This window comes from Schistocerca gregaria, chromosome 1 (assembly GCF_023897955.1).
Source record: "Schistocerca gregaria isolate iqSchGreg1 chromosome 1, iqSchGreg1.2, whole genome shotgun sequence".
NCBI lineage: Eukaryota > Metazoa > Arthropoda > Insecta > Orthoptera > Acrididae > Schistocerca > Schistocerca gregaria.
The window spans coordinates 169,425,514-169,442,378 of NC_064920.1; the positions used below are offsets into that span (position 1 = coordinate 169,425,514).

The window sequence follows — 16,865 nt, forward strand, 5'->3', positions numbered from 1 at the left end:
GAGCATGATAATGCATCCTGTCTAAAGAAGCATCTTTGAGGCAACGGTTTGAGGACAGTAACATTCCTGAAATGGACCGGCCTGTCCAGCGTCCCAGCCTCAGCCCAGTGGATTACCTTTGGGTTGAGCTAGGATGTAGACTTCATCCCAGACCTCAGCGTCTCTCACAGCAGTTTCCTTCTCCGGCTTCAGGTATTGAGGTAGTGCCGGCCGCAATTACTCCATCACACAGACACGTCACTGAATGTATATCCAGCAGAGTTGATAAGACGTCATAAAGGCGAAGAGTGGACACACCCCATATCAATGTCCTCTAATAGGTGACCAGACACTTTTAATCAGATTATTGTCGTGATTGCTAATGTGGCGGTGTTGCTAAGATTTTCTCGTGAATTCATCGACTACTCCAGGGTTTTCTCGAAGATACTGTTGCTCACATTTGATATTAAAGCTACCGCACAGAAACAGCTTTACTCAGCCTTGTCCCACACGCACGGATTTTGCACCATGTTCAAGAATTGTCTTTTCATCAACGCAAATCGTATTCATTCTTTTTTTTTACTTTTTTGACAAAATTAGAAAAGTATATAGATTGTTTTCGCTCAGACTTAAGCTGCTTAGTGATTTCTTGGCTTCTATGTCCTTAGGTAATCGCTATGTGGAACACAACCTTCAGAATAAGACGCAAGCACACCCAAATACTGTAGAACATGTCAACATTGCTCCACAAGCTCTGTAAGCTGCGTTATTTGTAGTTTAACTGACTTATACATGCATGCCCAGCTACGGAAACCCATGTACACATTTATTACTTTTTTTCTTTAAAACTGTGCTGCAAAACAAACCAATTCGTTCTATCAATTCGATTACTATTCATGTTTAATTCTAAGTTGATTTTTAATTAAATTATAAGCAAAAAACATATTAAAATAAAAATTCTCTTACTCTTAAATCAACATTAATTCAAACACTGAATGTGGCCTGCAAATGTTACCAGTAAGAGATTGCCGGCCATGCACCAGAACGTTGAAAATTTTCAATTAGGCGAACAAAACGCTAAGAAAAGGTCTTAATCTAATCTCTGGAATAATTTTTTTTTTGCTTCTTTTCTTCAGCCTAGGATCACACATGTACGTAGATATGCAAATTGTGTGAAACTCCTTTGAGCAGGAAATGAATAAGCGAAAGGTGGTTACTGTATTACTTGTATTTTACAGGAAAATAATTATTTTTAATTTGAGGTTTCTATAATACCGGATCAGGTTCCTTCCATCTATTGTAGAGGCCTGCAACCAACATTTCAGTTATGGCTTCGTTCTTCAAGAGGCTACTTCCAGGTCACCGCAGTAAGTTATGGAACAGCCTGCTCTAGTTCAGGTTTGCACTGCGATACTGCAGGAACCCTCGTCACACGATGGATAAGATTAAGAGGGCTGTCCTCGAAGAATGGGAGAAGGCTGTATGCTAAGCAAGATACGTGCATCTTATGATGGACGAGCTGCATTACCTCACGGGATTAGCCGAGCGGTCTTAGGCGCTGCAGTCACGGACTGCGGCTGGTCCCGGTGGACGTTCGAGTCCTCCCTCGGGTATGGGTGTGTGTGTTTGTCCTTAGGATAATTTAGGCTAAGTAGTGTGTAAGCTTAGGGACTGATGACCTTATCAGTTAAGTCCCATAAGATTTCACACATATTTGAACTTTTTTTTTTTTTTTTTTGAACGAGTTGGATCAGTTCAGTATTGATGAGTAGTGTGGCCGGAGAGGAGGGGGCGGGGGGTACATTGTGCCTAACCTAAAAACAATTTTGATAAAATTCATTAAGTGCTGTTGAATTACTTAATAAATTGCTTTTTAGAGAGATAGTGATATGTAATCAGGTCCCAAAACCTGAAAATACCTTTAACACACTCTTAGCAATATCAACGTATTATCAATAACGTGTACTGCAGACTTTACGATCTCCACAAAATAATATAAAAAATTGCAAATTTCGTTCTTGGTGTTCATTTTTACTCCCAACATATTTTTTTTAAAGAGACATTTATTTTTACCTAAGGCTCTGAACAGAGCGATACTGATTGCGAGATTCCCTAGGAAAAGTGACAAGTACCACTGAACCTTAAATTTTGGAATTAATTTTAACTGAAAAATTTAAAAACAGTGTGGAATCTGGTAGAATAATTTATTTAAAAAATAAATATTTCATTCTGAAATTTAAAATAGAGAGAAACGGACTAGATTACATTACTTTCAAAACGTGGACATCAAGTATCCCCTACTAAACTCATGTTGCGAGTGTTAAAAGTGGTTCGATCCATTCATAAAGTAATACTTCCGTGATACGTAACACATGAGACAATTGTGTGAGGTACACTCAAAGTGTTCCCTCGCCCCCTCCCCCTCCCAGAGAGGATCCTTTCCTCTCCTCACCTCCCAACCCCTGTCCATCACTTCCAGGTTGGTAAAAATCCAGCTCCTCCTCCTCCCCGTTCCTCACTTGCCACTCTTCAATTTCTTACTAGAGCAACTGCATTGGCCACATCATTCAGGGTCTATTCACTGTGGTGAGAGGATCATCGACAGCATCAGAGTCATCTGACATCAAACATTGTGGCGAATGTTACCATAATTTAGGAGGTAAGGCACACTGACATTACAGTGTGGGCCAAAGAAATTGGTATATGCATGCGTATTCAAATACGTAAATAGGCAGGACACGGCGCTGCAGTCGGCAGCGCCTATATGAAACAATAAATGTCTTTCGCTGTTGTTAGATCGGTTACTGCTGCTATAATGACAGGTTTTTTTTTGTCATCAGTCTTCTGACTGGTTTGATACGGCCCGCTACGAATTCCTCTCCTGTGCTTACCTCTTTATCTCAGAGTAGCACTTGCAACCTACGTCCTCAATTACTTGCTGGATGGATTCCAATCTCTGTCTTCCTCTACACCTTTTGCCATCTACAGCTCCCTCTAGTACCATGGAGGTCATTCCTTCATGTCTTAACAGATGTATCATCCTGTCCCTTCTCCTGATCAGTGTTTTCCACATATTCCTTTCCTCTCCGATTCTGCGCGGAACCTCCTCCTTCCTTACCTTACAAGTCCTCCTAACTTTCAGCATTCGTCTGTAGCAGCACATCTCAAATGCTTCGATTCTCTTCTGTTTCGGTTTTCCACAGTCCATGTTTCAGTACTGTACTACAGACGTACATGCTCAGAAATTTATTCCTCTAAGTTAGGCCGATATTTGATATTAGTAGGTTTCTATTGATCAGGAATGTTAGTGTGCTTTTGATCTCCAGGATTCGAACCTGCGACAGTAGCGGTCTCGCGGTTCCAGACTGTAGCGCCTAGAACCGCTCTGCCACCACGGCCGGCAGCACATGTCAATAACAGTAATTAACTAAACGTTATTTTTGCAATACAGAAATGGATACATTCTTACTGTCGTCAGTGTGTATTACAAGAGCTGAACAAAGTGACTCTCTGCCCTAACGCAAACTTTTTGAAGTAATTTACACCTGGGTTACTCTGCAAGAGAGACGCTCAGTAGCTCGGTACGGGCTTTTGTTGAAGTTTCGAGAACATACCTTCACCGAGGAGTCAAGCAATACATTGCTCCCTCCTACGCATATCTCTCGAAGAGACCATGAGGATAAAATCAGAGAGATTAGAGCCCACACAGAGGCATGCCGACAATCTTTCTTTCCATTAACGGGACAGGAATAGAAGGGAGAACCGATAGAGGTACTCAAGGTACCCTCCGCCACAACCCGTCTCGTGGCGTTCGGAGTATGGATGTAGATATGTTTTGTAAAGCATGTTGAACGTGTTACCTGTAACTAAGTGTGTGAAGTGCAGTGAAATTCACGTCCCTGGAAAATATTCACTGTATTTTCCAAAATATTGTGTGCACCAACAACCAAATAACGGACACTAATAACTGTAACTAACGTAAGGTAGTCGATCTCATAATGTGAATAATTCTCTCCACACTCGGTACCTACATCTTCCGTTTATACATCTTCCCACAGCTACACGCCTCCCACACTGCTGCAGGCAATCAATGAATATACACCATCAGATGGTGAATCGCTAGGCGGTTTGAATCCGGTAACGGTACTATAAAAAGTGGAGAACAAAACATAAGGTGAGTAGCTGCAATAATTTGAAGGAACCAAGATATTACTATACATGAACATCAAAGCGTTTCCGGTATTCCACTTCCATGCTCTCCAAAGATTTTATGTAACGACATGGATCATCCACTCAATATGTGTGCATGAATGACAAAACGTTATTTTTTCGGATGAATCCAGGTTCTGCTTACAGCATCATGATGGTCGCATCGGTGTTTGGCGACATCGCGGTGAACACACATTGGAGGCGTGTACTCGTCATCGCCTACTGGCGTATCACCAGGCGTGATGGTATGCGGTGCCATTGGTTACTCGTCTCGGTCACCTCTTGTTCGCACTGACGGCACTTTGAACAGTGGACATTACATGTCAGACTTGTTCCGAAGCGTGGCTCTATCCTTCATTCGATTTCTGCGAAACCCTACATTTCTGCAGGATAATGCACGACCGTATGTTGCAGGTCCTGTACGGGCCTTTATGGATACAGAAAATATTCGACTGCTGCCCTGGCCAGCACGTTCTCCAGATCTCTCACCAATTGAAAACGTCTGGTCAATGGTGGCCGAGCAACTGGCTCGTTACAATACGACAGGTACTACTCTTGATGAACTGTGGTATCGTGTTGAAGGTGCATGGGCAGCTGTACCTGTACACTCAGACCAAGCTCTGTTTGACTCAATGTCCAAGCGTATCAAGGCCGTTATTACGGCCAGAGGTGGTTGTTCTGATTTCTCAGGATCTATGCACCCAAACTGCGTGAAAATGTATTCACATGTCAGTTCTAGTATAATGTATTTGTCCAATGAATATCCACTTATCATCTGCATTTCTTATTGGTGTAACAATTTTAATGGCCACTAGTGTATGTATGTGTTTTGGAATACTGGGTAGTGGTCATGCTTTCTAATACTTAGGGGAAACGCAGCGACATTATTAAATTACCGTAACTCTGCCGATAGGATAACGCACTCATCTTAACACACACTTTGACATCCCACAGACACTAAAAATGTAGGGGTGGTACAGATTTGTCATGTAGAAAGAGTTACTTTATTCAAATATCGTTTTATGGTAGTTGATTCTACTTAGTGTTTTGTAATCCCCCTTTATTCTGCCGGAGGGTACCGTCTCACAACTGCTTATCAGGGCACTTCATCGTGATTCTTTCACTATGCTGGTGAGATCTCAAATATCGCCGCCCATATAACTGCTCTAGTAATAAAAGGGAAAAGGGGATCTTCATTGTTTTGATCCAGAGAGAAAGAGGGTACGGGGAATTCTCGGAGGCAGCAGGGATCTGGAAGGGTGTTTCAGACTGTGGCAGTCTCTCCTGAGCCATCCTAGATACCAGTAAATAACAATGTGCGGATGTTATCATTAAACGGTGTGCTTGCACAAGTTTCAAGTAGGAGTGTAGTTTTAAATAAGGCTCTGCGCTAACTGTTTAAATTTTAATAACCACGAATTAACATACACCTTAGAATGGAAAGGCGATGTCTAAGAAAATGGAAAAATATACATTAATTGTAAACAGTAGTGGGAGGCTGTGTGCTTATACATTGTTTTTGTCACTATTATGTGCCAGAACTAAATTTTCACTCAGCAGCAGATTGTGCATTGACATGAGACTTCTAGGCAGATTATAACTGTGCGTCAGAACGAGATTCGAACTCGGGACCTTTGCGTTTTGCGAGCAAGTGCTCTACCGATTGAACTACCCAATCACAACACGTCCTCTCACATTTACTTCCGCCAGTATCCCGTCTCCAACCTTCCAAACTTCACAGAAGTTCACCCGCTAAGTTTGCAAGACTGGCATTCTCACACATTAATAAATTAATAATGCAGCGATGTGTTTCCAGTAGCAATAGTTTATTTGATGCGCTGTGGTTGTTTCTCAGTCTCGTACTTACAGTGGGTATTTGCGAAAACCATCACCAAAAGTTGTAAATAGTGGTGTAACTTGTATTGCTTATGTCCTTACTTTTAACGAACAATGGTGTAACACATTAGTAATACAGGGACGTGTTTCCTCATGACAATAGCCTAATTATTACACTGTGGAAGCTGTTCTATCTCGTTATTATATCTGGAAAAATCGGATGAAATTGTAAGTATTAGTGGGAAATGGAGTACTTGCAGATAATGTCCAATTATTTGCTGCTAATTGTGTTACTTGAGCTAAAAAACTTGAAAGAGGCCATTTTTGAGCATTAAGTATGGTAATCTTGGCTACCATTTTCAAGTAGTATACTACGCAGTCACACACAATTCGCTTAGAGAAGTAACATTTTCTGTCAGTTTGCAGAATTTGAAATGCAAAACATTTAATAACTCGCAAGAACCAAATTTAAAAACAGTGTTTTGCTCTGTAATGAGTATGTTGGAGTCTTCCCCTTACCAGTCTAATTTTTTTAAAAATTGTGTAATTTTGCAGAATATTCCTTCACGTCATAAAACTACAGCAATTCAACCACACTTTACAGTGTCAAAGTAAATTACGGTAATAACCATCATAATTTTTTAAATCGTGCAGCTCTGTTGCTGGTGATCCTCTCACGACAGTGCACAGAACAAGAATGACATGTCCCAACATTTTCCCCAATAATAAAAAGAGGAGGAGAGGAAAAGTGCTTGACTCCTATTGGTGCAGACAAAAAAGGGGAGGTGATGGGGTGACCTTGAATGTACCACATACAATTGCCTCAGGTTTGTGAGTACAGAGGTGGGTCTCCAGGGAAGGTGACGACCTTAGATATATATCGGGTAATCGCTCCAGATGTCACCTGATACCCTAAACTTGTACTGCCCCTCTACAACAGGTGTTTATGTCACAGATGTTCGAAGATGTTCACTATGAAAGAGACGGCCTTTTTTTGGTTATTGCATCGTTTTAATGAACACCGACACCAACCAGAAAAAAATGGCTCCGTATACACAGGCGACACTGCTATTACTGCTCAAGGCAGAAGAACCTGGCCAGGGCTTTGGATACCTTGTTAACCGCTATGAAAAAAAGTCGCCTGCTATCTAACTCAGAAAAATGCTAGTATATATATTCCTTCTACATAACAGAGAAGCCTCAAGAAAATTGGTAATACGATGGTGGTGGTGGAGGGGGGGGGGGGGGTTAGACTACACCACTGCACCAAATAAAAATACTTGAGAGTCAGCCAAGACCGTCCACTGTCATTTAAAAAAATACTGCACAGGTCTGTAAGGAAAAAAAAAGTGCGAGGAACAATATTATACGCAAATTGACTGGTTCGACGTGGAGAACACAGCTTGAAGTACTTCGGGCATCACAAGTGGGACTCTATTTTGCAGCCCGGTATGGGAGACATCTTGTCAGTCTGAACGCGCAGACGTCGGTCCAAATGAGACTGTCATTGCTGCCACGGGGATGTTGAGGCCTACATCTGTCCACAATACTTATTTTTTTGCGCTCTTAGCACTACGAAATATGAGACGATAAACAGCCAGTGAAACAGATGAAAGAAAGCAGCGAACCGGTCCATGGCACTTAATGTATAATCACCAGAGAATTAGGACTCGTCTTAAGTCAAGGAAGACCTTTATCCAACGGACAGTACCGCGAGAACGCCGACCTGACACCTACCGTGTATCTTTATGGCTGGACTCTCTACAAAATAAAAACCTTTATCCCAAAGAGGAAAGGGCAGAAACTATAGCATAGTACATGGGCAGCGACACGGAAAGTAAAATTCGTAAATATAATTATTTTCTTCCTTGTACATGGATAGTTCCTTTATGTGCTTCTCCCCTTCAGTGTAAGCCCATAAAAGTTTGTAGATAGGTAGTTTGAAACCTTTACATCTACATCTACATTTATACTCCGCAAGCTACCCAACGGTGTGTGGCGGAGGGCACTTTACGTGCCACTGTCATTACCTCCCTTTTCTGTTCCATTCGCGTATGGTTCGCGGGAAGAACGACTGCCGGAAAGCCTTCGTGTGCGCTCGAATCTCTCTAATTTTACATTCGTGATCTCCTCGGGGGGTATAAGTAGGAGGAAGCAATATGTTCGATACGTCATCCAGAAACGCACCCTCTCGAAACCTGGACAGCAAGCTACATCGCGGTGCAGAGCACCTCCCTTGCACAGTCTGCCACTTGAGCTTGCTAAACATCTCCGTAACGGTATCACACTTACCAAATAACCCTGTGACGAAGCGCGCCGCTCTTCTTTGGAACCTGCCGGGGTGGCCGAGCGGTTATAGGCGCTACAGTCTGAAACCGCGCGACCGCTACGGTTGCAGGTTCGAATCCTGCCTCGGGCATGGATGTGTCTGATGTTTTTAAGTTAGTTAGGTTTAAGTAGTTCTACGTTCTAGGGGACTGATAACCTTAGAAGTTAAGTCCCATAGTGCTCAAAGCTATTTTTTTTATCTTCTTTGGATCTTCTCTATTCCTCCGTCAACCCGATCTGGTACGGATCCCACACTGATGAGCAATACTCAAGTATAGGTGGAACGAGTGTTTTGTAAGCCACCTCCTTTGTTGATGGACTACATTTTCTTGATCTTTATTGAGGAGGTAATATGTAACTGGGAGAAGATCATTTATTTGCGAAGAAAGTAATTTTTAACGTGAAATTTTTGGCAAACAGGGTCAGGATCTGTAGTATATATGAGACAGAACGTCACTGTCGCAAGTCTGTGAAGTCCTGTTATGGGATGTGTACACGGTAACAGGGGTGAAAGTGTGAAACTGTACTATGCCATAGCCTTCACCCTCACTTTCAGAGTATCATCCGCATTTCTTTCGGCTACCTCGCTCGTAAACTTGAAGAACCGACTAAACGATAAATCGATTGACGTTCAAAAGCAATAAAGAACACATATTTTTATTTAAATCGTAGTGCCTTCAATACCACGTTAGGGAAAAAAGATGTGAGCGTTGACAATACGTACAAAACATTTTGGAAACACCGGGTGTCCAGAAGCATTTTTAAGTTTCGCAGTAGCGAACACTCTGCTGAAGAGTGAAACATTAATTCTGGAAGTACTTTTCAGTTAGCAATCTATCACAGCGGCCCCCCCTGCCCCTCCCCCCCCCCAATCATGCACACAAATAATCTTTTCGGTATCTCAATATGTTTATGAGTTGGTAGCAATAACAACTTTCTATAGAACGCTGTGCGTATAACATACGCAATGAGATGGTCTAGAAGTAGGCCCTGTGAGTTGGTACGTGCGCCGGGATGAAAACAAACCTGTTGATGTGGATGACGAAGCCGTCGTCGACGCCCCTTCTCAGCATGTCCTGCACGGCCTCCCTGGTGCAGATGCTCAGACCCAGCACGTTCACATCCAGGACGCGCTTCCAGTCTTCCGTCTTGCCAGCTGCGAACGTATCAGGGAGTCAGAGAACAAGGAATAACAACGAATCAGAAATTTAGTTTACAGTTGAGAATACTAGAGTTCACGATTTGACATGGTGTCTAACACAAACGATAGCTGTAGCGATGACTAGACGTGAAACAGGGAAGTACGAATCAAGGACGTGTGAAAATGGTAAATTTTATGTGTCTGCTATCGATGGGAAAGGTTTCTCGGTGGCAGACACCTTGGACATTGTAGGTTTACCAGTTCCTGTCACGTGACCATAGGCTACTCAAGTCGATGGCATGGGGATGAACAAAAATGACGATTTAACTGGCGGCAGAAAAGTGAAGACAACTTACATTTATCGAGCAGCTTCAAGCACTCCATCGCTAGCTATACTGTTGTTGTTGTGATCTTCAGTCCTGAGACTGGTTTGCTGGAGCTCTCCATGTTACTCTATCCTGTGCAAGCTTCTTCAGCTCCCAGTACTTACTGCAACATACATCCTTCTGAATCTGCTTAGTGTATTCATCTCTTGGTCTCCCTCTACGGTCTTTACCCTCCACGCTGCCCTCCAATGCTATATTTGTGATCCCTTGATGCCTCAGAACGTGTCCTACCAACCGATCCCTTCTTCTCGTAAAGTTGTGCCATAAAATTCTCTTCTCCCAATCCTATTCAATACTTCCTCATTAGTTATGTGGTCTACCCATCTAATCTTCAGCATTCTTCTGTAGCACCACATTCCGAAAGCTTCTATTCCCTTCTTGTCCAAACTATTTATCGTCCATGTTTCACTTCCATACATGGATACACTCCATACAAATACACTCCTGGAAATTGAAATAAGAGCACCGTGAACTCATTGTCCCAGGAAGGGGAAACTTTATTGACACATTCCTGGGGTCAGATACATCACATGATCACACTGACAGAACCACAGGCACATAGACACAGGCAACAGAGCATGCACAATGTCGGCACAAGTACAGTGTATATCCACCTTTCGCAGCAATGCAGGCTGCTATTCTCCCATGGAGACGATCGTAGAGATGCTGGATTTAGTCCTGTGGAACGGCTTGCCATGCCATTCCCACCTGGCGCCTCAGTTGGACCAGCGTTCGTGCTGGACGTGCAGACCGCGTGAGACGACGCTTCATCCAGTCCCAAACATGCTCAATGGGGGACAGATCCGGAGATCTTGCTGGCCAGGGTAGTTGACTTACACCTTCTAGAGCACGTTGGGTGGCACGGGATACATGCGGACGTGCATTGTCCTGTTGGAACAGCAAGTTCCCTTGCCGGTCTAGGAGTGGTAGAACTATGGGTTCGATGACGTTTTGGATGTACCGTGCACTATTCAGTGTCCCCTCGACGATCACCAGAGGTGTACGGCCAATGTAGGAGATCGCTCCCCACACTATGATGCCGGGTGTTGGTCCTGTGTGCCTCGATCGTATGCAGTCCTGATTGTGGCGCTCACCTGCACGGCGCCAAACACGCATACGACCATCATTGGCACCAAGGCAGAAGCGACTCTCATCGCTGAAGACACGTCTCCATTCGTCCCTCCATTCACGCCTGTCGCGACACCACTGGAGGCGGGCTGCACGATGTTAGGGCGTGAGCGGAAAACGGCGTAACGGTGTGCGGGACCGTAGCCCAGCTTCATGGAGACGGTTGCGAATGGTCCTCGCCGTTACCCCAGGAGCAACAGTGTCCCTAATTTGCTGGCAAGTGGCGGTGCGGTCCCCTACGGCACTGCGTAGGATCCTACGGTCCTGGCGTGCATCCGTGCGTCGCTGCGGTCCGGTCCCAGGTCGACGGGCACGTGCACCTTCCGTCGACCACTGGCGACAACATCGATGTACTGTGGAGACCTCACGCCCCACGTGTTGAGCAATTCGGCGGTACGTCCACCCGGCCTCCCGCATGCCCACTATACGCCCTCGCTCAAAGTCCGTCAACTGCACATACGGTTCACGTCCACGCTGTCGCGGCATGCTACCAGTGTTAAAGACTGCGATGGAGCTCCGTATGCCAAGGCAAACTGGCTGACACTGACGGCGGCGGTGCACAAATGCTGCGCAGCTAGCGCCATTCGACGGCCAACACCGCGGTTCCTGGTGTGTCCGCTGTGCCATGGTGGGTCTGACACACCGGGGTCAATGTGTTGTTTTTTCCATTTCCAGGAGTGTACATTCAGTAATGACTTTCTGACATTTAAATCAATACTCGACGTTAACAAATTTCTCTTCTTCAGAAAATCTTTCCTTGCCATTGCCAGTCTACATTTTATATCCTTTCTACTTCGACTATCATCAGTTATTTTTCTCCCCAAATAGGAAAATTCATTTACTACTTTAAGCGTCTCATTTCCTAATCTAATTCCCTCAGCATCACCCGGCTTAATTGGACCGCATCCCATTATCCTCGTTTTGCTTTTGTTGATGTTTATCTTATATCCACCTTTCAAGACACTGTCCATTCCGTTCAACTGCTCTTCGAAGTCCTTTGCTGTTTCTAACAGAATTACAATCTAATCGACAGACCTTAAAGTTTTTATTCCTTCTCCATGGGTTTTAATACCTACTCAGAATTTTTCTTTTGTTTCCTTAACGCTTGATTAATATACAGATTGAATAACATCGGGGATAGGCTGCAACCCTGTCTCACTCCCTTCCCTACCACTTATATCTGCCATCTGGTTTCTGTACAAATTGTAAATAGCCTTTCGCTCCCTGTATTTTATCCCTGTCACCTTTAGAATTTGAAAGAGAGTATTCTAGTCAACATTGTCAAAAGCTTTCTCTAAGTCTGCAAATGCTAGAAACGTAGGTTTGCCTTTTCTTAATCTTTCTTTTAAGATAAGTCGTAAGGTCAGTATTGACTCACGTGTTCCAACATTTCTACGGAATCCGAACTGATCTTCCCCGAGGTCGGCTTCTACCAGTTTTTCCATTCGTCTGTAAAGAATTCGTGTTACTATTTTGCAGCTATGCCACGGTATTCTCCCTGACACAGCCTTTGGACTCTGCCGCATTTACCGTCGCGTCGTGCTCTACTGTCAGTGGACTCTGTCAACAGCACCCAACGATAGGTGACAGACACCTCAACATTTCCTTCGGGTGTTTGTACCGCTCATAACTTGCTGACGTGGTAATTATGTGTGACTGTCTGCATCTTGGGATATATGCTGGACTTGTGGAAGTTCATGTGACAGTTATTTTTCTTCGGTTATTTATCTTTTGAACTTAACTTTTCCCCCCAGGAACAAAGATCCTGCGAATTAAGTTGTATGAATGTTTAATGGCCACTAAATGCTATAACCGTAAAAGAGTTCATTTCTTTACTGTAAGGTACAGCAGTAAAGGATCATTCCAGTGAGAATGAAGACACGAAAAATTGTGCCTAAAGTTATGACACCTTATGATATAAGATATATTATATGATGAGCGGCGAGTCTATTAAGAATTGTCTATATACACTGAGGTAACAAAAGTCATGGGATACCTTGTAATATTGTGCCGGACTACCCTTTATTCCGTGTAGTACTGCAGCTCAAAATGGCATCGACTCAACAAGTCATTGGAAGTCCCTTGCAGAAATATTGAGCCATGATGTTTCTACAGCCGTCCTTAACTGCGAAAGTGATGCCAGTCTAGGAATCTGTGTACGAACTGAGCTCTCGACTATGTGCCATAAATGTTCAGTTGGATTCATGTCGGGCGATTTGGGTGGTCTGTTCATTCGCTCGAATTGCCGAGCACGTTCTTCAAAGCAAGTGCGAACAGTTGTGGTCCAGTGACACGATACAATGTCATCCACAAAAATTCCATCGTTGTTTGGGAACGTGAAGTCCACAAATGGTTGCACGACGCCTCCAAGTATCCTAACCAAACTATTTCCAGTCAATCACCGGTTCAGTTGAATCAGAGGACCCAGTCCATTCCGTGTGAACACTGTCCACACCATTATATAGCTACAACCAACTTGCACAATGCCTTGTTGACGATTTGGGTCTACAGCTTCTTCGGCTCTGCGTCACACTTGTAACGGGCAAGTTGTGGCGCCCTGGAAATATTCTAAGTTCGGAGTTGGAGTGGCCGCAGGAGCCACTCGGCAGTCCACTCGGTAAGCCGGGGCCCGGCAGCAAACACTTGGTGCCCAACGTTAGCCAGATAAGAAGGGCAGCCACAGTGCGTGGTCCAGGCCGAGAACGTGGCTGGGAATTCCTTGGTGACGCTGTGTCCATGAAAGAGACTTGTATGCAGAGAGTGCCAAAGATGGAGGACTTTTTGAAACCATCATGGCAGACATTCCACAATTCGTATAGAAATTAATAGCAGCCAGAGGAATCATGACATCTTAAAAACAAACATGTACATTGCCATTATTTGCACGACGATTCTGATGGAGTAATCAGATTTTTTAATATCTTTATTGGTTTTAAGTTTAGTACCTGACTGTAAATTATACAAATAACACCCCAGCAACAAAATTACAAAATCTAAACCGCTCATCCGATGTCGTCGATCGACATGTCTTTAGAAAGCTATGAGTGTAAACCTAAATTGGTATGAATTACAGGCATGTAACCTGAATAGTACATGAGTTATTGGAGGTCAAAGTAGCCGATTACTATCGATTGCATCAGCCCATATGTACTCCACACTTACACGAGAAAACGTTAGCAGCATGATTATATATTTATTCATCTATATCTTTATTTATATGTTATATTTGTTATTCATGAAGAATTTGGTTAAATATTTACTGTGTTTTAGACACCACAGAGACATTGGGCTACTTGTCTACCTTTTGTTCTATTCCTTTGATACAAGTTTATTTAATTTGTTTATGTATCTAATAATGTGTGTTAGAGCGCGTTTATGGTCCAGCCGTATGAATATTCGACGTAGATAAATACACCTTCTTCAGAAAAAACAATAAAGCCTATAAGTGCCTAAGAAGACCTTTGTCAGTGATTAAAAGAACACCATAGCTATACATTTATAAACGAAAAAGAAAAGGAAAACACAAACAGTACAATATGTACAAAGTCAAAACCACTACATAACATAATGGAGTACGCTCCACCTCACACAGGCCTATGTTCGATGGGCCATAACCCGCCATAAACTGCAGGTACAAATGGTCGCTCAATTACAAGCCTGACCCGCTATCCACGCACATGCGCAAGGCGAAGGAAGTTAGCTGAATGCGCATGCGCACACGAATACGAGGAAGGTTATACATGGGTCGGGGCTAAAGAGCCTATGTATTCCTAACCGTGAATCAACGTATATCAAAAAATGGAATGGATAGAACAAGAGACGAGCTGAATAGGTGATGGAACCTAAAAATAACCGCACACCGTTGGTATTGCTAGTAAAGAAATTTATACACTCCTGGAAATGGAAAAAAGAACACATTGACACCGGTGTGTCAGACCCACCATACTTGCTCCGGACACTGCGAGAGGGCTGTACAAGCAATGATCACACGCACGGCACAGCGGACACACCTGGAACCGCGGTGTTGGCCGTCGAATGGCGCTAGCTGCGCAGCATTTGTGCACCGCCGCCGTCAGTGTCAGCCAGTTTGCCGTTGCATACGGAGCTCCATCGCAGTCTTTAACACTGGTAGCATGCCGCGACAGCGTGGACGTGAACCGTATGTGCAGTTGACGGACTTTGAGCGAGGGCGTATAGTGGGCATGCGGGAGGCCGGGTGGACGTACCGCCGAATTGCTCAACACGTGGGGCGTGAGGTCTCCACAGTACATCGATGCCAGTGGTCAGCGGAAGATGCACGTGCCCGTCGACCTGGGACCGGACCGTAGCGACGCACGGATTGCACGCCAAGACCGTAGGATCCTACGCAGTGCCGTAGGGGACCGCACCGCCACTTCCCAGCAAATTAGGGACACTGTTGCTCCTGGGGTATCGGCGAGGACCATTCTCAACCGTCTCCATGAAGCTGGGCTACGGTCCCGCACACCGTTAGGTCGTCTTCCGCTCACGCCCCAACATCGTGCAGTCCGCCTCCAGTGGTGTCGCGACAGGCGTGAATGCAGGGACGAATGGAGACGTGTCTTCAGTGATGAGAGTCGCTTCTGCCTTGGTGCCAATGATGGTCGTATGCGTGTTTGGCGCCGTGCAGGTGAGCGCCACAATCAGGACTGCATACGACCGAGGCACACAGGGCCAACACCCGGCATCATGGTGTGGGGAGCGATCTCCTACACTGGCCGTACACCTCTGGTGATCGTCGAGGGGACACTGAATAGTGCACAATACATCCAAACCGTCATCTAACCCATCGTTCTACCATTCCTAGACCAGCAAGGGAACTTGTTGTTCCAACAGGACAATGCACGTCCGCATGTATCCCGTGCCACCCAACGTGCTCTAGAAGATGTTAGTCAACTACCTTGGCCAGCAAGATCTCTGGATCTGTCCCCCATTGAGCATGTTTGGGACTGGATGAAGCGTCGTCTCACGCGGACTGCATGTCCAGCACGAACGCTGGTCCAACTGAGGCGCCAGGTGGAAATGGCATGGCAAGCCAGCATCTCTACGATCGTCTCCATGGGAGAATAGCAGCCTGCATTGCTGCGAAAGGTGGATATACACTGTACTAGTGCCGACATTGTGCATGCTCTGTTGCCTGTGTCTATGTACCTGTGGTTCTGTCAGTGTGATCATGTGATGTATCTGACCCCAGGAATGTGTCAATAAAGTTTCCCCTTCCTGGGACAATGAATTCACGGTGTTCTTATTTCAATTTCCAGGAGTGTATATGAAGCTACCTATGACAACAGGAGCAACTCTTAAAACCTGTACCTAAAGCCAGTAGTTAGCCTGCGGTGGGGGGGGGGGGGGGGGGGGGATGGAGGGGGGCTGAGGGGACATAATCTAAAGACGTCGTGGTAATAAAGATATAGTGATAAAACGTGAGGTGTTCAACAAGCTAAAATCACCTTCATCGTAAAAGGAAAGTGAGGATAAAAAGAAAGAAGATGAACAGCTGGACCAACCACGCTAGCTGATTGGACCAAGTGTTTTGCAGACATATACCGCATTCTCAAAAGTACTTCTAGTATGGTAATCATCATTTAAAATCGTTAAGTTAGTACCTGCAGATTTTATTTAATTACAATATTTCATTTATAATCATCTATGTTACGTTCAAAATTCGCAACTGCCGAGTGATAGGAACCTTCGACAATTGGATTCATGTGTCTATTCATATTGTATACTGTAGACTTAGCAGCATTTGGCTTGCAGTGCGGCAACTACGTATCCCAGCCCTTAGACAACGAAACCATCCAAAACTTTTAACATGTCGCGTCGGAGGGTACGTAGTTGAG

At 44.4% G+C, this 16,865-nt stretch overlaps 1 protein-coding gene across 1 annotated transcript in view; it reads right to left on the reverse strand.

Moving 5' to 3' along the window:
• Positions 1 to 16,865, reverse strand: part of LOC126285012 (dehydrogenase/reductase SDR family member 11-like) — a 124,899-nt gene that overhangs the window by 43,249 nt on the left and 64,785 nt on the right. Inside the window, exon 3 of the mRNA XM_049984324.1 lies at positions 9,379 to 9,508. Coding sequence (XP_049840281.1) covers positions 9,379 to 9,508 — 130 coding nt within the window. The remainder of the gene's footprint in view (positions 1 to 9,378; positions 9,509 to 16,865) is intronic.